Source organism: Haematobia irritans, chromosome 1 (genome assembly GCF_050003625.1).
Source record: "Haematobia irritans isolate KBUSLIRL chromosome 1, ASM5000362v1, whole genome shotgun sequence".
NCBI classification, from domain to species: Eukaryota; Metazoa; Arthropoda; class Insecta; order Diptera; family Muscidae; genus Haematobia; species Haematobia irritans.
In genome coordinates, this window is record NC_134397.1 from 212,364,505 (window position 1) to 212,387,025 (window position 22,521).

General features: G+C 33.2%; 1 protein-coding gene and 1 pseudogene across 1 annotated transcript in view; both read right to left on the bottom strand.

The window, feature by feature from the left end:
* Positions 1-2,116: 2,116 nt before the first annotated feature.
* LOC142219439 (prolyl 4-hydroxylase subunit alpha-2) overlaps positions 2,117-22,521 on the bottom strand; it is a 32,791-nt gene continuing 12,386 nt past the window's right edge. The window contains exons 5-8 of the mRNA XM_075288425.1: positions 2,669-3,142; positions 2,535-2,600; positions 2,289-2,454; positions 2,117-2,221 (exon numbers count right to left, since the gene is read on the bottom strand). Of these exons, the coding sequence (XP_075144540.1) occupies positions 2,142-2,221; positions 2,289-2,454; positions 2,535-2,600; positions 2,669-3,142 (786 nt within the window). The 3' untranslated portion in view covers positions 2,117-2,141. The remainder of the gene's footprint in view (positions 2,222-2,288; positions 2,455-2,534; positions 2,601-2,668; positions 3,143-22,521) is intronic.
* On the bottom strand, positions 14,616-19,052 carry LOC142219881 (prolyl 4-hydroxylase subunit alpha-2-like; annotated as a pseudogene).

A 22,521-nucleotide genomic window follows, 5' to 3' on the forward strand; every position in this document is an offset into this window, starting at 1 on the left:
TGTGGTAATTCCGAAACGTGCGTCCATCGAACCATCTTGCAGTCTATAGGACTTTCCCCAAATAAATTTGACAACCAAATTTATTGGGCAAATCACTCTAACTTCCAAACGAAACTAGAGGTGTGCACGTGCCACGAAATTGTCGTGACTCTCAAAAATTTTCGTGACTCACGCGTGAGTCGTGAACACATTTTTGTCTGTGAACACAGTTTTGTGATCAAAGTCTAGGTCGCAATTTAAGTCCAATCGCCTTCAAATTTGGTACATGTTCCTTATTTGGGTCAGAATAGAACCCCATTGATTTTGGAAGAAATCGGTTCAGATTTAGATATAGCTCCCATATATATCTTTCGCCCGAAATGCACTAATATGGACCCAGCAGCCAGAGTTTTATACCGATTTGCTTGAAATTTTGTACAAACATAACACTTGGTCGTATAGTCAAGTCTGCAAAATTTGATTGAAATCGGTTCAGATTTAGATATAGCTCCCATATTTATCTTTCGCCCGATATGGACTAATATGGCCCCAGAAGCCAGATTTTTGGCCCAATTTGTTTGAAATTTTGCACTAGGAGTACAACTAGTAGTATAGTTAAGTGTGCAAAATTTGTTTGAAATCGGTTCAGATTTAGATATAGCTCCCATATATATCTTTCGCCCGATATGGACTAATATGGTCCTAAAAGCCAGGGTTTTTGGCCCAATTTGGTTGAAATTTTGCACAGGGAGTAGATTTAATATTGTAGCTATGCGTGCCAAATTTGGTTGAAATCGATTCAGATTTAGATATAGCTCCCATATATAGCATTCGCCCGATATGCACTTATGGACCCAGAAGCCAGAGTTTTATATCGATTTGCTTGAAATTTTGTACAAACATAACACTTAGTCGTATAGTGAAGTGTGCAAAATTTGATTGAAATCGGTTAAGATTTAGATATAGCTCCCATATATATCTTTCGCCCGATATGCACTAATATGGACCCAGCAGCCAGAGTTTTATATCGATTTGCTTGAAATTTTGTACAAACATAACACTTAATCGTATAGTGAAGTGTGCAAAATTTGATTGAAATCGGTTCAGATTTAGATATAGCTCCCATATATATTTTTTTTGCCCGATATGGACTAATATGGTCCTAAAAGCCAGGGTTTTGGCCCAATTGGGTTGAAATTTTGCACAGGGAGTAGATTTAACATTGTAGCCATGCGTGCCAAATTTGGTTGAAATCGATTCAGATTTAGATATAGCTCCCATATATAGCTTTCGCCCGATATGTACTTATATGGACCCAGAAGCCAGAGTTTTATCCCGATTAGCTTGAAATTTTGCACAAGGAGTACAATTAGTAGTATAGTCATGTGTGTCAAATTTGATTGAAATCGGTTCAGATTTAGATATAGCTTCCATATATATTTTTCGCCCGATATGGACTTATATGGTCCCAGAAGCCAGAGTTTTGGCCCAATTTGGTTGAAATTTTGCACTAGGAGTACAATTAGTAATATAATTATGTGCGCCAAATTTGATTGAAATAGGTTCAGATTTAGATATAGCTCCCATATATATGTTTTTCTGATTTCGACAAAAATGGTCAAATTACCAACATTTTCCTTGTTAAATCGCCACTGCTTAGTCGAAAAGTTGTAAAAATGACTCTAATTTCCCTAAACTTCTAATACATATATATCGAGCAATAAATCATAAATAAACTTTTGCGAAGTTTCTATAGATTTTGTAAAAGTCTATCAAATTCTCTCCAAATCGAGTGATATTTAAATGTATGTATTTGGGACAATCCTTTATATATAGCACCCAACACATTTGACGGATGTGATATGGTATCGAATATTTAGATCTACAAAGTGGTGCAGGGTATAACATAGTCGCCCGAATTTAGACTTTCCTTACTTGGGACATATCGGACCACACTGTATACGACTATAGCTATGGTTGAAAACACAACAATATATATGAGCACGTTATGCGCGACAGATGCTAACATATCACTAGTTCTTTCAATTCTTCAGACACACTTGCGTAAATTTTAAAAATTATTTTTTTTTAAACTATACATTTTACAAATAATTATTATTCTATTATTATAGTTATTATTCTTTTTATCTCATATTTCTCTTTTAATAATAGTAACCATCATCAAATTTATAACAGGGCCTACGATCAAATTGTTCTCTTTCGCGTATCCAACGATTTTGTACTGAAGAAAAAAAGAAAACCTCAAATTAATAAAATCAATTGTTTTTTCAAAATTTCCCCATACATACCCCATTTGGATCCCACAACAATGGGACAAGCACCATGTAGAGTACGATCATCAAGTTTACCAGTGGCATGGAGATTAAACCAAAATGCAGCTGCTCCCTTCTTCGGCATAACCAATTGTTTCATAAAAGGATAGGCAGTACCACCACCCTGTTCTACATCACTGAGCTGAAATTGATTTAATCGAGAGATTAGAAAAATGGGAGAGAGAAATTTGAGATGGTTCTCTTCAGAGCCAAATGACTCACATAAAACAAAAGTGTGGCAATGCGATTTCCCATTACACCATAGCTATCCATTTTTTCCAGTTCTTCCTGTAATCAGAAATTTAATTTAATTTAGCTTTGCATACATCTTTTGAGTTATTATTATTTAATAGTACCGGTGGAAAATCAAAATAATCATGATGTTCACTGTAATGACCTCCAATACCATAGTTGGCAAATTGGTGCTCTTCCGCACATTGCATATTTAAATTTGTCATATCTTCTACACGTCGATCAATGGTTGCCAGTACTGGATGCCTTGTTACCGGGATAAATTGAAATTGACTTGTGCGCACTTTTGAAACTATCGATCCATTATTACTCATTACTGTGGCTCTGGTGATTTCTTGAGTCAATTGCTTTATTACTTCAATCTCATTGTCGTATAGTACATCATGGAAGGTAACCAACAATGGATCATGATTTAATTCCTCTACTTTAATGGGTGCTATCCAAAGGAATGGATGTGTTTCGGTCAAATATCCACAGCGCAAATGTCTTTCTTCCCATGGTTCTTTTTTCACAAGACCAGCACAGGTGTATTTGAAAAGATCCGGTCGAGGGGCGGATAAAATATTTTCGGGAGGAGCCTAAAGAAAAATTATTAAAATTAAAGTTAGACAATTTACGTTAAATTTGTGTATATAACCAATACATTTCCGAAAAATAACTACTATTTATTCTTTTCATAAAGAACTAACTACAATACTAAGAATAGTTTACATTTCTTCACATTATTCTAAGGAAATTAAAATATACAGTTATATGAAATTTTGCAGTCAAATAGATAGTTATTACCTCTATCAAGAGTGTGCGAGTAGAGCTTAAGGAAGAGAGAGAGAGAGAGAGTGTGTGTGTGTTGCATGGCTGCCAATTTTGCCGATTTATCGGCATTTTGAAAATTTTTTATTCAAAAAATAGCAAATGCCGATTTTTGCCCAAAAACAACGATATTAGCTCGGTTCAAACATTTGGACAAGAAGCAGTTCGTTTACACATTTAGAGCCAGCATTCGACAATAGTCAGATAGAGAAATTGCAAGCTTTTGCTAGAGATTTCATACATGTAGGAGCTATACCTCATTTTACATCTACACTATTAGGTTGCCACTCGTACCAAAAATAATCCACCAACATTTGAAGAAAATCTTATCAAAATTATATCTTGAAGTTGTTGATCAAATATTTTTGGTTGGTATATACAAAAATTTTGTTTTATTCGAAAGAATAAATTTATAGAACATTTTGTTAAAATTTTATTTTTACAGAAAAAATTGTCAAAATTTTATTTCTATAGAAAATTTCGGCAAAATTTTATTTCTGTAGAAAATTATGTCAAAATTTTATTTCTATAGAATATTTTGTTAAAATTTTATTTCTACAGAAAAAGTTGTTAAAAATTTATTTCTGTAGAAAATTTCGGCAAAATTTTATTTCTATAGAAAATTATGTCAAAATTTTATTTCTATAGAAAATTTTGTTAAAATTTTATTTCTACAGAAAAAGTTGTTAAAATTTTATTTCTATAGAAAATTTCGTCAAAATTTTATTTCTATAGAAAATTTTGTTACAATTTTATTTCTATAGAAAATTTTGTTAAAATTTTATTTCTACAGAAAAAGTTGTTAAAATTTTATTTCTATAGAAAATTTCGTCAAAATTTTATTTCTGTAGAAAATTATGTCAAAATTTTATTCCTATAGAAAATTTTGTCAAAATTTTATTTCTACAGAAAAAGTTGGTAAAATTTTATTTCTATAGAATATTTTGTCAAAATTTTACTTCTATAGAAAATTTTGTTAAAATTTTATTTCTATAGAAAATTATGTCAAAATTTTATTTCTATAGAAAATTATGTCAAAATTTTATTTCTATAGAAAATTTTGTTAAAATTTTATTTCTACAGAAAAAGTTGTTAAAATTTTATTTCTATAGAAAATTTTTATCAAAATTTTATTTCTATAGAAAATTTTGTAAAAATTTTATTTCTATAGAAAATTTTGTCAAAATTTTATTTCTATAGAAAACTAGCGTAACCCGGCCCGCTTCGCTTTTGCGTTAACTTACTTAGTCAACTACACGCAAAAAAATAATTCTTTCCTCCCAAACGAAATTTTAGACAAACAAAGTTCGTTTCTCATTTGCTTTTCGCTGTAAGGAAGTGTATTTGGAAGAAAAGTATATACTTTTTGTGATAAACGTTTATTCTTTTCCAGGATGTAAAAACAATTTCATAAAGACTAACTCAAAAAAAAATTTTTTTTGGCTAATTGCATTTTCCCTCACATCTTTCTCACTTCCACGAAGATTTTTAGTTCTTAGCACCTTTTTCTGTAATACAAACAATGTAGAAGAAATTATACGATTTTATAAATTTTTAAAATTTTTTTACCTTTCGCCTGGACGGAGAATCGAACCGCGGACCATGCACTTTGTAAGCCAACACACTAACCACTGAGCTATGTACCTGTTATGGTCATCAATAGATAAATATCCATATAAGTTATATTTATATAGCATAGCTTGCGGCGCCCACGAACCGAATAAACAAAGTTTATTTAACAGAAACAAACATTTAGTTTGGCACCGTGGAGCAGTGGTTGCTACGTCTGACTCTCATGCCAAGGGTCGTGGGTTCGATCCCTGCTTCGACCAAAGTTTTTTTTTTTTTTTACATACATTCTACATATGTTCGGAAGATTCCGAAAAAAATGTTCAACATTACATTGTACTATATTAAATTTTGAACTGTAAAATGTGTTTTATTAAAGACCAAAAGTCAGAAAAGAAGAGTGTTTGATATAAACGAAATGGACTCTGTTGTTGTTTCAAAAATAACTTTTTTTATTGAAAAAATAAAAAATTTGTAATAAACGATTTTTTTTTGTTGATAAAAGTTTAAAATTTTCGAAGCAATTCAAAAAACTCTAACAAAAGAAAAACGTTTTCGGTACACGTTTTCCAAACTTTTTTTTTTCTTTGCGTGTATATCCTTCGTGCTGAAAACAAATTCGAAAAGATTTGAACTCTTTTAAACAAATCGGACTACTTGATTTTTCGTTTATAGGTACAAATACGGCGGGAGAGGGTGTACCTTTTTCTATATTTCTTGTGAATTTTAAGTGTGGTTTGTCAAGGAAAGGTATCCTTCTCCTCAACATATCTGAAAATTAAGCACTATATTATAATAACATACAAAAAATTACTGTTTCCCATCCAATAAATCGGAAAAAGCAAAAATAGTAAAAAATTTTACCACATTAACATTTGCTAAAATCTTGAAAAATGATGCACCCTCTACGTTGGCTGCCAATTTCATGTAAATTTAAGTTCTTTACTAAAAATAAGTCTGGCAGAAGCCTGTGCAAAAATCATAAAATTATGTACCGAGTTCCCATTTACGGACAACCCTCTACTTTCAATTTAAAAAAAAAAACGAACAAAAGGGAACCCTCTCCCCACCATCACTCCACTACGACCTGATATCGTTCTATCATATACCCTATATTAATTTCAAAAACTACTCAATGGTCCCTATAAATTCTATCGAAGTAAATCGACAAAGTTTATTTCAATTTTCCCCTTCCCCAACCAGATATCGAAAAATCATATTCTAATTTAAAAATATCGACAAATACCGTAGTGAATAGCACCCCTAACCTTCCGTGAAAATTCTTGAAACTTTCCTTCAAGTGTGGTGCAAGGAAGGTTGCCTCTTCCCCACTGCCTATGTAAATTTCAAGAAAACTTAAGAGTTGTTGTTTTTTTGCAGTTTTAGAGGAGGACCTCCTCCCCGACTAAATATCGAAAAGTGATGTAGCGTATCTTTTGTAAACGTCCCAGCTCTATTAATATCGTAACCTCTCCCCAGTCCTCTGTAAATTTCAAGTAACTCGGTAAAAGTTTAATTGTTTCTTTGTATGTACTTAAGAGAAGCGGATGTCTCCCTATGCCATTTTATTTTTATTAAAAAATCGAGAACCTGATATAAATTTCATAACCCATTGTTTCCGTAAAATTTCAGTCGGGGAGTCTAGTTTTGTTTGTACTTTCAAACAAAAAAAATCGGGCAAAGGGGTGGTCCCCCTCCCCGACCAAATATCGAAAAATAATGTAGCGGATTTTTGTCTAGATGCTAATCCCAACATTCAATGAAAATTTCAAGCAAATCGCATAATTTTGTTCCAAGTTTCAAAAAGTAGGGCAAGGGGGAGGTCCCCCTCCCCATCCACATATGAAATCATCGGGTCCCCATATTAATTCCATAACCGCACCGCATGTTCTCTGTAAATCTCAGATAATTTAGAGAATTTTAGTGTTTTCACTGTACTTTAAAAAAAGTCGAACAAAGGGGAGGCCACCCTCCGTCACCAAATATCGAAATATAAAGTAGCGGATCTTTGTCTAGATGCCAACCCCAACCTTCAATGAAAATTTGAAGTAAATCGGTCAACTTTGGTCCAATTTTCAAAAAGTCCGTCAAAGGGGAGGTCCCCCTCCGCGATCAGGTGTCAAAAAATGAGGTACCCTATTTTCACCACATGAACGCCCCCTACGATCTCTGAAAGTTTCAAGTAAATCGGTTCAGCCGTTTCGGAGCCAACTCGGAACATACAAATGAAATTTTAGAAAATCGGGCAACACATACGAGGGCGGTTCGGAAACTTCTTAGCCTATCAATGGGAGCCACCGTGGTGCAATGGTTAGCATGCCCGCCTTGCATACATAAGGTCGAGGGTTCGATTCCTGCTTCGACCGAACACCAAAAAGTTTTTCAGCGGTGGATTATCCCACCTCAGTTATGCTGGTGACATTTCTGAGGGTTTCAAAACTTCTCTAAGTGGTTTCACTGGAATGTGGAACGCCGTTCAGACTCGGCTATAAAAAGGAGGTCTCTTGTCATTGAGGTTAACATGGAATCGGGCAGCACTCAGAGAGAAGTTCACCACTGTGGTATCACAATGGACTGAATAGTCAAAGTGAGCCTGATACATCGGGCTGCCATATAACCTAACCTAACCTAACCTATCCTATCCTATCAATGAAAGACAATAGTTAGTTTTTCAAAAAATATTTTTATTTCTCAATATAATCTCTTGAAACTTCAATACACTTAGTCCAACGTTTTTCTAGCAATTCTATCCCTTGATTAAAATAGTTTTCCTTAAGGTCTTCAAAATAGTGGTTTACAACTGTAATTGCATCTTCATTTGAGCTAAAACTCTTGGTAGCAAGGAATTTTTTAGATTTGGGAACAAGTAAAAGTCACTGGGAGCTAAATCTGGAGAACAAGGTGGGTAGTCAAGCAACTTGTACTTTAATTCGTTGATTTTAGCCACTGTTAAACCAGTCTTGTGCGCTGGTGGGTTGTCTTGATGAAAAATTATTTTTCTTTGTGTTGTAAGCCACCGCGTTGTTCTCGAATTTGTACATTTAATTGATCCAAAAAGTTGCAATAGTACTTTTCATTTATTGTTTTACCCTTTTGCAGATAGTCAATCAATAAAATACCTTTGAAGTCCCAAAAAACCGTTGCCATAACCTTACCAGCCGATTGAATTGTTTTTGCCTTCTTTGGGGCACTTACTTCAGCTTCAGTCCATTGTTTGGATTGTTCTTTTTCTCTGGAGTATAGTGGTGGATCCATGTCTCATCAACAGTTATGAAACGACGCTTAAAATCCATTTTACTTCGCTTAAAACGACCCAAATAAGATTGAGAAATGTTCATTCTTATGCGTTTTTGATCGACTGTTAACAAATGCGGCACCCATCTTGCAGAAAGCTTTTTCATCTGTAGTTCTTCATGCAAAATTAAATGGACTCGATCATTTGAGATGTCCATGATATTTGCAATTTCACGCACTTTTATTCGTCGATTATTTAATACCATATCATGCACTGTTGTTGTTTCTGTTTTTGGACGTCCACTACGTGGTTCATCTTCAATGCTTGTACGACCACGTTTTAATTCAGCAACCCAATTTTTTACTGTTGCATATGAAGGAGCACTTTCACCTGACACATTCACCATATCATTATGAATTTCTTGTCCCGATAAACCTTTTTATACCCTGCTCCACACTGTGGAACAGGGTATTATAAGTTAGTGCATATGTTTGCAACACCCAGAAGGAGACGAGATAGACACATGGTGTCTTTGGCAAAAATGCTCAGGGTGGGCTCTTGAGTCGATATAGCGATGTCCGTCTGTCCGTCTGTCCGTCTGTCCGTGAACACATTTTGTAATCAAAGTCTAGGTCGCAGTTTTAGTCCAATCGACTTCAAATTTGGCACAAGTACGTGTTTTGGCTCAGAATAGATCCCTATTGATTTTGGAAGAAATCGGTTCAGATTTAGATATAGCTCCCATATATATATTTCGCCCTATATGGACTTATATGGCCCCAGAAGCCAGAGTTTTACCCTAATTTACTTAAAATTTTGCACAAGAAGAACAATAAGTACTATAGTCAAGCATGCCAAATTCTATTGAAATCGGTTCAGATTTAGATATAGCTCCCATATATAGCTTTCGCCCGATTTATACTCATATGGCCACAGAGGCCAATTTTTTGCTACGATTTAGTTGAAATTTTGCACAGGGGGTAGAATTAGTAGCTATGCGTGCCAAATTTGGTTGAAATCGGTTCAGATTTAGATATAGCTCCAATATATAGCTTTCGCCCGATTTACACTCATATGACCACAGAGGCCAATTTTTTGGTCCGATTTAGTTGAAATTTTGCACAGGGAGTAGAATTAGCATTGTTGCTATGCGTGCCAAATTTGGTTGAAATCGGTTCAGATTTAGATATAGCTCCCATATATAGCTTTCGCCCGATTTACACTCATATGACCACAGACGCCAATTTTTAACTCCGATTTAGTAGAAATATTGCACAGGGAGAAGAATTAGCATTGTTGCTATGCGTGCCAAATTTGGTTGAAATCGGTTCAGATTTAGATATAGCTCCCATATATATGTTTTTCTGATTTCTACAAAAATGGCCAAAATACCAACATTTTCCTTGTAAAATCGTCACTGCTTTGTCGAAAAGTTGTAAAAATGACTCTAATTTTCCTAAACTTCTAATACATATATATCGAGCGATAAATCATAAATAAACTTTTGCGAAGTTTCCCTAAAATTGCTTCAGATTTAAACGTTTCCCATATTTTTTTACTAACATTGTATTCCACCCTAGTGCATTAGCCGACTTAAATTTTGAGTCTATAGATTTTGTAGAAGTCTATCAAATTCTGTCGAGATCGACTGATATTTAAATGTATGTATTTGGGACAAACCTTTTTATATAGCCCCCAACACATTTGACGGATGTGATATGGTATCGAAAATTTAGATCTACAAAGTGGTGCAGGGTATAATATAGTCGGTCCCGCCCGACTTTAGACTTTCCTTACTTGTTTATGTAAATATTTATTCGAAACAAAATTTAACATGTGTTATGAACACACACCGAGATGGAAGTTTCCAAAACACTTAACTTTTTTTTGTTTATACCACACTTTTTGTGCTAGGCTAAGAAGTTTCCGAACTGCCCTCGTATGTAAATATTAAAGATCTTTATTTTTATTATACCCTCCATAGGATGGGGGTATATTAACTTTGTCATTCCGTTTGTAACACATCGAAAGTATATATATTCTGAGTCGTGGAGTCGATCTGGGCATGTGCGTACGTCCGTCCGTCTGTTGAAATCACGCTAACTTCCGAACGAAAGAAGCTATCGACTTGAAACTTGGCAAAAGTAGTTGTTATTGATGTAGGTCGAATAGTACTGCAAATGGGCCATATCGGTCCACTTTTACGTATAGCCCCCATATAAACGGACCCCCAAATTTGGCTTGCGATTTCTCTAAGAGAAGCAAATTTCATCCGATCCGGCTGAAATTTTGTACATGGTGTTAGTATATGGTCTCTAACAACCATGCTAAAATTGGTCCACATCGGTCCATAATTACATATAGCCCCCTGTTTGTAATCGAAACAAACGTGTTGAGTAGTTTTTTCATACTAAGATTCCAAATGAATACTAATTACTTTATTGATTAAAACTTATATCTAGAATATTGAAAATCTTAACCTACTCTAGAACAAGATAACAACAATCTGTTATCATTCTTCTAGCTCTCTTCATACACACACATATGCCGCTGCGTTTCATTAAGATCTTCTTATGAAATAAGATCATAAAACACAACACACGCAAGGCACTGATAATAGACCACCCTAAGACAACCAGATGCACTTAACATACGTTATCTCAAGTGGATAATGGCTAAAGTGCCCTTCATATCATTTTAGGGACATATTTTATTATCAGGAATATTACCGATAGTGATATTCCATGTTCAAAGCATATTTGTTTTGAACACCCCCATATAAACCGATCCCCCGATTTGGCTTGCGGAGCCTCTAAGAGAAGCATATTTCATCCGATCCGGCTGAAATTTGGTACATGGTGTTAGTATATGGTCTCTAGTGACCATGCAAAAATTGGGACACATCGGTCAATAATTATATATAGCCCCATATAAACCGATCCCCCGATTTGGCTTGCGAAGCCTCTAAGTGAAGTAAATTTCATCCGATCCGGCTGAAATTTGGTACATGGTGTAAGTATATGGTCTCTAAAAACTATGCAAAAATTGGTCCACATCGATTAATAATTATATAGCCCCCATATAAACCGATCATCAGATTTGACCTCCGGAGCTTCTTGGAAGGCCAAAATTCATCTGATTCAGTTGAAATTTGGTACGTGGTGTTAATATATGGCCTCAAACACCCATGCAAAAATTTGTCGAAAACGGTCAATAATTATATGTAGGCCCCAAATAAACCGATCCCCAGATTTGAAATCCGGAGCCCCTTGGAAGAGCAAAATTTATCCGATTCGGTTCAAATTTGGTACGTGATATTAGTATATGGTATCCAATAACCATGCAGGAATTGGTTCATATCAGTTCATAATTATATATAGCCCCCATATAAACCGATCCCCAGATTTGACCTCCGGTGCCTTTTGGAGAAGCAAAATTCATCCGATCTGGTTGAAATTTGGTACGTGGTTTTACTATATGATATTTAACAACCATGCCAAAAGTGGTCCATAATCATATATAGCCCCTATATAAACCGATCCTGAGATTTGGTTTTGAAACCTCTTGTAGGAGCAAATTTCATCCGAGTCACATGAAATTAGGTACATTGTGCAAGTATATAGCCGTTATCAACCATGCCTAACTAGGTCCATATCGGTCTATAGTTATATATATCCCTCAGATAAATCGATCCCCAATCACACAATAATTGGTCCTTATGAAGTTCATAATTGTATATAGTCCCCATATAAGCGACCCCCATATTTCAATTCTGGCTCCCTACGTTCCGTGCAAAAGTACGATTCATCGATTCGTAATTATTTGTAGACTTACCTACACATACCTTTTTGTCTAATGTGTACCACGTATGGACTAACTCACAATTAAGAAAACGATGTTAAGAAGTTTAAAGATGCCACAACCAAACCCAGCAAAAAAAGCGTCGCCAAAAACGTAATGAAAATGTTCTTTTTGGATCCGGAAGTGGTGCAAAATTGACGCAGAAGCGATGAATTTAACATGGGCTTGTCATAGGACTGAAGTCCTCCATTTCAACAGTCGTTGCACTGAATTTGCATCACTTCTTTAGGTGTGATTCGAATTCAATGTTTTGGATGTAAATTAAAAAATTCTGTGATATTTTGTCAAATAAATCATTTTTATAATTTTAATGGATTCTAACGCTTGTCGGCAACGTTTGACTTCAAATATTTTCAAAAATTCACAATTTTTTCAGATTGGAATTCAGATTTTTTTCGACAAAATGTAAATGATTTCTACCATATTATGAATTCTTACTCTGTTTTTAACCTATTTGAAACAAAAAAGTTAAAATTAACCATTACAAGTATGAAAAAACCATGTTATAAAAAATTTAATTAAAAGAACTTCCTGGGTAGTTAAAATAAAGAACATCATTGGGAGTGCATCTTCTGGAAGTGCTTTTAAAGTTGTGCCTTTGGAAGAACATCCAAATTTTTTTGCTGGGAAGTAATTCGATTGTGGATTACAGTCTTTAGTACAAGTTTCTATGCAATCCATGGTCCACGGCCGTAAAGGGTGATACGGTCAAAATTTGGTCAAGGGAAAACGCGTGTAAATCGGTGAAATCGTTTATTTAAAAAATCAAATTAAATTTCTTTTTCAAGTTCAATTAGTATAAAACTCAGGAAAAATATTCAGTTAGGCTTTCGCTTTTCCAAATCCGAATTGCGGGGCCTCACGCTTGACACCTGCCATCAGATTTTGTACAGCCACCTTGTCCACCTTCTTCGCCGCAGAAAGCCAGTTTGCCTTGAACTGCTGCTCGTCCTTAGCAGTTTTTTTTTTGTCTTCTTTAGGTTCCGCTTGACAATAGCCCAGTATTTCTCAATTGGGCGGAGCTCTGGAATGTTAGGAGGGTTCTTGTCCTTGGGAACCACCTGCACGTTGTTGGCGGCGTACCACTCCATGGCCTTTTTACCATAACGGCAAGATGCCAAATCCGGCCAAAACAGTACGGAACAACCGTGTTTCTTCAGGAAAGGCAGCAGACGTTTATTCAAACACTCTTTCACGTAAACTTCTTGGTTGACAGTCCCGGAAGCTATGAAAATGCTGCTTTTCAAGCCACAGGTACAGATGGCTTGCCAAACCAGATATTTATTTGTGAACTTTGACAGTTTTATGTGCTTGAAAATATCTGCTACCTTTCCCCTTCCTTTTGCCGTATAAAACTCCTGTTCCGGAAGCTGCTTGTAGTCGGCTTTGACGTAGGTTTCGTCGTCCATTACCACGCAGTCAGACTTCGTCAGCATCGTCGTGTACAGCCTCCGGGATCGCGCTTTGGCCGTCGTATTTTGTTTATCATCGCGATTTGGAGTCACTACCTTCTTGTAAGTCGATAGTCCGGCTCGTTTTTGGCTCGATGCACGGTTGTAGACGATACACCCAGCGGCATCTCGGAGAGAGAGGTTAGGGTATCGCTTCAAACTACCGGCAACTCTCTTTGTCGTCTCAGCGGCTTCCGGTTTTCGATTTCCCCCAGATCCAGACTTCCTGGCTGTCGACAAACGTTCCCCAAACACTTTAATTACATTTGTAACGGTTGATTTGGCAACTTTTAGCGATTTTGCCAGCTTTGCGTCCGAGTAGCTCGGATTTTCGCAATGCACGAGCAAAATTTTGATACGCTGTTCTTCTTGCTTGGATGGCATTTTGAAAACTGAAAAGTGAATTCCAAAATCAAAATAGGAGCAACAGTCTACACACACACCTTCACAATGAGGGGTGTTCAGGTTTTTTAAATGCAAAATTGAAAGAAATACGTCAAGTTTATATTGACCAAATATTGACCGTATCACCCTTTATATACTTGTTCAATTTAATATAGTAATATAGGATATGGGAGAGACGAATTTTTAATTTTTGTGTTGGCTTAAAGTCTGGCAGTGTGGTACCATATATCTGAGAGATGGTCAAAGAAGAGTTAAATGATGTATACGGTCAAATACGAGTTAAATGATGTCTCTTTTCTCTTTTCTGAGAAGGTCATTTGCTGCAAGAAATTTTGCGCAAATGGGTTTGAGACTGTCTGCGAAACAAGAATTACTGCCAAAAACCGCATTGTATTCGGCGAACTTGCTCCGAATAAGGCAAAGTCTATCGCATCGACCCAAAAGATTACCATGTTCTAAGATTTACAAGGAGTACTCTGATATGATTTAAATGAGAAAGAAAATGAGAAAGATGAAAACAAAACAAGAGATTCATTAACATTTTTATTGTATAACGAAAAATACTTTATACCTGAATATTCTTATTATTTCTTTATCTTTTTTTATAGAATGCAATGAATAAATATTTTAAATTTATATTAATTTTATAAAATTTATTTAAAAATACCTAAAATGTATTTAAAAATACCTAATATTAAAACTATTACTATGTAATTATAATTATAATATATATTTTGCATGTGATTACAGGCCATCATCAAATTCAAAGCATGGTCGGCGATCACTTTGATCGTGTTCTCGAATCCAACGATTTTGTACTGAAAGAAAAGATTGGACAATTAGTAAAATTCAATAGCACAAAGAATGTAAAATAGGCAATGGCTACAATATTGTTTGAAAGAGATTTATTTGAATTGTTGCACAGGTAGGCATTCTGAATTTGGTTGAAATCAGTTCAGATTAAGATATAGCTGCCAAGGTCGAAGAGATATCATGGCGGGGATGAGAGAATGAGAGATTGCAAATCACATCTAAGCAATCTATAAAGGAAAAAGGACACGTTTTTGTTGCATAATTATATGGCCAGACATCTATCCTCAAGATTTTTTCTTTTTCAGCTGTCCCGTAAGTACAATTCAATTTTTAAAAAGTTATAGTTATTGGGGCAATAAACAATTTTTTTAATATTGTTTTTTTTTTTTTTTTTAATTAAAAAGAGGAATTGAAACCTTTATAATTATATTTGAACTACTTATTGTAATGATGTTTATTTAACAGGTTGGCTGATAAGTCCCCGGTCTGACACATAGATGGCGTCGCTAGTATTAAATGCATATTATTTTTATATAGTACCAACCTTCAAATGATTCCTGTCAAAATTTGACATCTGTAAGTCAATTAGTTTGTGAGATAGAGCGTCTTTTGTGAAGCAACTTTTGTTATTGTGAAAAAATGGAAAAAAAGGAATTTCGTGTTTTGATAAAATACTGTTTTCTGAAGGGAAAAAATACTGTGGAAGTAAAAACTTGGCTTGATAATGAGTTTCCGGACTCTGCCCCAGGGAAATCAACAATAATTGATTGGTATGCAAAATTAAAGCGTGGTGAAATGAGCACGGAGGACAGTGAACGCAGTGGACGCCTGATAGAGGTTGTTACCGATGAAAACATGAAAAAACAAGTATAAACGGCAGTAAGTTCGGCCAGGCCGAATCTTATGTACCCTCCACCATGGATTGCGTAGAAACTTCTACGAAAGACTGTTATACACAATCGAATTAATTGGGTTGTGGTATCGTGGTATATATTAGACAAAAAGGTATGTAAGTCTACAAATAATTACGAATCGATATGGACTTTTGCACGGTACGTAGGGAGCCAGAATTGAAATATGGGGGTCGCTTATATGGGGGCTATATACAATTATTGATATGGACCAATTTTTGTGTGATTGGGGATCGATTTATCTGAGGGCTATATATAACTAAAGACCGATATGGACCTAGTTAGGCATGGTTGTTAACGGACATATACTAGCACAATGTACCAAATTTCAACTGACTCGGAGGAAATTTACTCCTCCAAGAGGCTCAAAACCAAATCTCGGAATCGGTTTATATGGGGGCTATATATGATTATGGACTGATATGGACCACTTTTGGCATGGTTGTTAAATATCATATACTACCAGCACGTACCAAATTTCAACCAGATGGGATGAATTTTTCTTCTCCACAAGGCACCGGAGGTCAAATCTGGGGATCGGTTCATATTGGGGGCTATATATAATTATGGACTGATATGAACCACTTTTGGCATGGTTGTTAGATACCATATACTAACATCACGTACCAAATTTCAACCGAATCCGATGAATTTTGCTCTTCCAAGGGGCTCCGGAGGTCAAATCTGGGGATCGGTTAATATGGGGGCTATACATAATTATGGACCGATTTCGACCAATTTTTGCATGGTTGTTAAAGACCATATACTAACACAATGTACCAAATTTCAGCCGGATCCGATGAAATTTGCTGCTCTTAGATGCTCCGCAAGACAAATCGGGGGTCGGTTTATATGGGGGCTATATATAATTATGGACCGATTTCGACCAATTTTTGCATGTTTGTTGGAGATCATATACTAACACCATGTACCAAATTTCAGCCGGATCGGATGAAATTTGCTGCGCTTAGAGGCTCCGCAAGCCAAATCGTGGGATCGGTTTATATGGGGGCTATATAATTATTGACCGATGTAGACCAATTTTTGCATAGTAGTTAAAGACCATATACAAACACCATGTACCAAATTTCAGCCGGATCGGATGAAATTTGCTTCTCTTAGAGGCTCCGAAAGCCAAATCGGGGGATCGGTTTATATGGGGGCTATATATAATTATGGACCGATGTGGACCAATTTTTGCATGGTTGTTAGAGACCATATATTATACTATTACTATATTACTTGAAATCGCGGCAAAGCGGCCCCATATGAAGAAGAAAAAGTGTTGTTCCACCAAGACAACGCACCGTTCTCAATGACTTGAGAACGATGACAAAAATTCATGAATTGGGCTTCGAATTGCTTCCCCACCCACCGTATTCTGCAGATCTGGTCCCCAGCGTCTTTTTCTTGTTCTCTGACCTCAAAAGGATGCTCGCAGGGAAAAAATTTGGCTACAATGAAGAGGTGATCGCCGAAACTGAGGCCTATTTTGAGGCAAAACCGAAGGAGTACTACCAAAATGGTATCAAAAAATTGGAAGGTTGTTATAATCGTTGTATCGCTCTTGAAGGGAACTGTGTTGAATAATAAAAACGAATTTTGACAAAAATGTTTTTTTCTTTATTAGACCGGGGACTTATCAGCCACCTGTTAGATAGGCGTGTTTAGATTTGTATCTGGTATTTTCTCCTCAATAACTCAATTCATCAAGTTCCTTAATTTTAATTATAGAGAATAATAGTAATGTGATGCATTCGGATGTTAATAATGAAAATTTTCACACTTTCAACCCAGTATTATTCGACCCTGGTTAATTCTTTAACAATTGACAAAAAAATTCACTTATATCTCTGTTTTGTACTTACCCCACTTCGAACCAACAACGATGGGACAAGCTCCATGAAGACTACGTTCATCGGGTTTGCCAGTAGCATGAAGATTATACCAAAATGCAGCTGCTCCCTTTTTGGGCATAACCAATTGCTTCAGATATGGATAAGCAGTACCACCACCCTGTTCCACATCACTGAGCTAATGAAAATACAAAAAATCTTAAAAAATAGAAAAAGCGACAAAGAAATCCATAAAAAAAATTTCCATACTTACATAAAACAAAACCGTAGCTATACGATTACCCATTTCTACATAATTCGATACTGATTTTTTTAATTCACTCTACAGAAGAAGAATTAGAAATTGTTATTTTTGTAATAAATCTCCAGATGCCCACTCCTATTTCCTTCCAGCTCCAACTTACCTCAGGAAAATTAAAAAAATCATGATGCTCACTATAATGTCCCGCCAATACCATAATTGGCAAACTGATGATCCTCGGCATAAATCATATTTAAATTTGTCATATCTTCTACACGACGATCTATGGTGGCCAGCAAGGGATGCCTTGTTACTGGAATAAATTGGAATTGACTGGTTCGAACATTTGACACTACTGAACCATTGACACCCATTACAGTGGCTCGCTTAATTTCTTGAGTCAATTGCTTTAAAGTTTCGATTTCCTTGTCGTAGAGGACATCATAGAATGTGACCAATAGAGGATCATGATGTAATTCTTCTACTTTAATGGGTGCCAAAATAAGGAAAGGATGTGTTTCGGTCAGATATCCACAACGTAAATCACGTTCTTCCGATGGTTGTTTCTTTATCAAACCGGAGCATGTGTATTTGAAGAGATCATGTTGTGGAGCTGTTAAAATATCAACAGGTGGAGGCTGAAAGAGCCGAAGAGTTTTAGTTTAATTCGATAGATGAAAACTTTTACCCAAATGTAGGACATTTTCCATATATTGTTAGTGTTTTTATCCAGGATAGGCATGCACGGAAGAAGAAGAAAAGGAAGAAGTAGGAGGAAATTCATTTATTTTTCTCAAACTTACACTTTCGTATTCATTCAAAAACACACCAACACATTTTTTTTGTTTTTGATATACACTTCGATATTAGATTATGTTACTAAATAGTTGAATACTCGGACGCAGATAGAATAACCGATACACGTCTTATGAAAAGAAGAGGAAGATAAGAGAGAAGATAAATAAAAAAAAATAATCCTAAGTATATAATACACCATCCTAATTTCATTAGTGGTAGACAGCATTGCCGGAATTTTTCTGGATCATGTCCCCCAAATTAGGAAGCTTTCGTCCTCAAAAAGCCTCAATATATAACATTTTCACTTCAAACGAAACTTTTTTCAAATCAAATGAAACCTTTTCCCTTTCAAATGAAACTTTTTTCAAACTAAATATCATTTCTTTATTTATGGGATATATTGTAAAAACTGATGACGGGGCAACATATAGACCTGAGTCCTCATGAAATGATTTCACAATTGTAGAAAAATGTCTTAGTCATGCTGATTAAATCTAAATTAGAGGTTAGGTCGCCAAAATTAAATTACAGCATTCATGTCTAGTCCTGAAGTGTGGTTCACTTTGGGTTTAGCGAACTGCTGAATTTATTCTGATAATTGGTTGATAGTTTTGCTGCAAGTAGAGGATGCTGGTGAGGAATGTGGTAATTCCGAACGTGCGTCCATCCAATCATCTTGCAGTCTATAGGGCTTTGCCAAAATAAATTTGACAAACATTCTTTTCCTCTGTTGGTTAAGCTACTCTTGTAGATTAGTCAATACAATGGTTTTAAAGCTGAGATTCAAAACACGAAATTTTTTTCAAAATTTTATTTCTATAGAAAATTTTGTAAAAATTTTATTTCTATAGAAAATTTTGTCAAAATTTTATTTCTATAGAAAATTTTGTCAAAATTTTATTTCTATAGAAAATTTTGTAAAATTTTGTTAGAATTGTGTCAAAAATTTTTTTCTGTAAAATGCTGTGGTAGAAAAAGTTGTCACAATTTTATTTTTATAGAAAAAAAAAATATTTTTATAGAAAATGTTGTCAAAATTTTATGTCTATAGAAGATGTTGACAATATTTTGTTTCATATCTAATTATTCAATTATTTTTCGAGCTTTATGGACAGATATAGATTAAGGAACATGTTTCTATTTTTGTCAAAATTTTATTTTTGTAGAACAATGTGTTAAAATTTTATTTCTGTAAAATTTTTATCAACATTGTATTTTTATAGAAAATTTTTTCAATATTTTATTTCTATAGAAAATTTTGTCAAAATTTTATTTCTATTGAAAATTTTGTCAAAATTTTATTGCTATAGAAAATTTTGTTAAGATTTTATTTCTATAGAACATTTTGTCAAAATTTTATTTTTATTGAAATTTTTGTCAAAATTTTATTGTTATAGAAAATTTTGTCAAATTTTGTTAGAATTTTGTCAAAATTTTATTTCAATAGAAAATTTTGTTAGAATTGTGTCAAAATTTTTTTCTGTAAAATGCTGTCGTAGAGAAAGTTGTCACAATTTTATTTTTATAGAAAAAAAATTATTTTTATAGAAAATGTTGTCAAAATTTTATGTCTATGGAAGATGTTGACAATATTTTGTTTCATATCTAATTATACAATTATTTTTCGAGCTATATGGACAGATATAGATTAAGGAACATGTTTCTATTTTTGTCAAAGTTTTATTTTTGTAGAACAATGTGTTAAAATTTTATTTCTGTAAAATTTTTATCAACATTGTATTTTTATAGAAAATTTTGTCAATATTTTATTTCTATAGAAATTTTTGTTAAAATTTTATTTCTATTGAAAATTTTGTCAAAATTTTATTGCTATAGAAAATTTTGTTAAGATTTTATTTCTATAGAACATTTTGTCAAAATTTTATTTTTATTGAAATTTTTGTCAAAATTTTATTGTTTTAGAAAATTTTGTAAAATTTTGTTAGAATTTTGTCAAAATTTTGTTTCTGTAGAATGCTGTCGTAGAGAAAGTTGTCACAATTTTATTTTTATAGAAAAAAAATTATTTCTGTAAAAATGTTGTCAAAATTTTATTTCTATAGAAAATGGTGACAATATTTTGTTTCTATTTTTGCCAAATTTTTTTTTGTAGAACAATTTGTTAAAATTTTATTTCTGTAAAATTTTTATCATCATTGTATTTTTATAGAAAATTTTGTCAATATTTTATTTCTATAGACAATTTTGTCAAAATTTTATTTCTGTAGAAAATTTTGTCAAAATTTTATTTTTATAGGATATTTTGTCAAAATTTTGTTTCTATAGAAAATTATGTCAAAATTTTCCTTCTATAGAAAATTTTGTCAACGATTTATTTCCATGACAATTTTTTTTAAAAGAAAATTTTGAGAAAAAAATTTATTTCTATAGAGAATTTTGAAAAACTATTTTATTTCTATAGAAAATTTTGTCAAAATTTTATTTCTATTTAAAATCTTGCCAATATTTTATTTTTATAGAAAATTTTGTTAAAATTTTTTTTACAGAAATTTTTGCCAAAATTTTATTTCTATAGAAAATTTTGTATAAATTTTATTTCTGTAGAAAATTTTGTCAAAATTCTATTTCTATGGAAAATTTTGGCAAAATTCTATTTCCATTTCAAATTTTGTCAACATTTTATTTCTATAGAAAAATTTTGTCCAAACCTGTTTTTTATCGAAAATTTTGTCAAAAGTAGGGAACTTTGTCAACAATTTATTTCCATTAAAATTTTATTTAGCTGAAAATTAAAAGAAATGTATTTCTATAGAAAATGTTGAAAACAAATTTTATTTTTATAGAAAATTTTATCAAAATTTTTTTTCTATAGAAATTTTTGTCAAGATTTTATTTCTATAAAAATTTTAGCCATCATTTTATTTCTATATAAATTTTTATCAAAATTTTATTTCGTTTTGTTTTCTTATTGTTGGTTTTTTCTTTAATCATTGTTGTCGCTTTTGATTTCAGCCTAACACCATGCATTGACTAAACTACAAGTGTAGCTTAACCAACAGAGGAAAAGAATGTTTGTCAATTTTATTTGGGCAAAGCCCTATAGACTGCAAGATGGTTGGATGGACGCACGTTTCGGAATTACCACATTCCTCATCAGCATCTTCTACTTGCCGCAACACTATCAACCAATTATCACTCAAATCGACGATTTGACGGTGGTCCAAATAAAATTAACATTAACATTCTTTTCCTCTGTTGGTTAAGCTACACTTGTAGTTTAGTCAATGCATGGTTCTAAGCTGAAATCAAAAACAACAACAAAATTTTATTTCTATAGAAAATTTTGTCAACATTTTATTTCTATCGAAAATTTTGTTTCTATAGAATATTTTGCCAAAATTTTGATTCTATAGAAAATTTTGACAAAATTTTATTTCTATAGAAAATTTTGTCAAAATTTTATTAAAAATGTTGTCAAAAATTTATTTTGATAGAAAACTTTGTCAACATTTTGTTTCTATAGAAATTTTTTTCAAAATTTTATTTCTATCGAAAATTTTGTCAAAATATTGTTTCTATAGAATATTTTGCTAAAATTTTATTTCTATAGAAAATTTTGAAAAAATTTTCTCAAAATTTTATTTCTTTCAAAAAATTTTGCCAACATTTTACTTCTATAAAAATTTTTGCCAAAATTTTATTTCTATAGAAAATTTTGTCAACAACTTATTTCCATGAAAATTTTTGAAAAAAAAAAATATTTCTTAGAATATTTTGACAAAAATTTTATTTCTATAGAAAATTATATCAAAATTTTGTTTCTTTAGAGAATTTTGTCAAAATTTTATTTCTATAGAAAATGTTGTCAAAATTTTATTTCTATAGATAATTTTGTCAAAATTTTATTTCTATAGAAAATTTTGTCAACAACTTATTTCCATGAAAATTTTTGAAAAAAAAATATTTCGTAGAATATTTTGAAAAAAAATTTATTTCTATAGAAAATTATATCAAAATTTTGTTTCTTTAGAGAATTTTGTATTAAA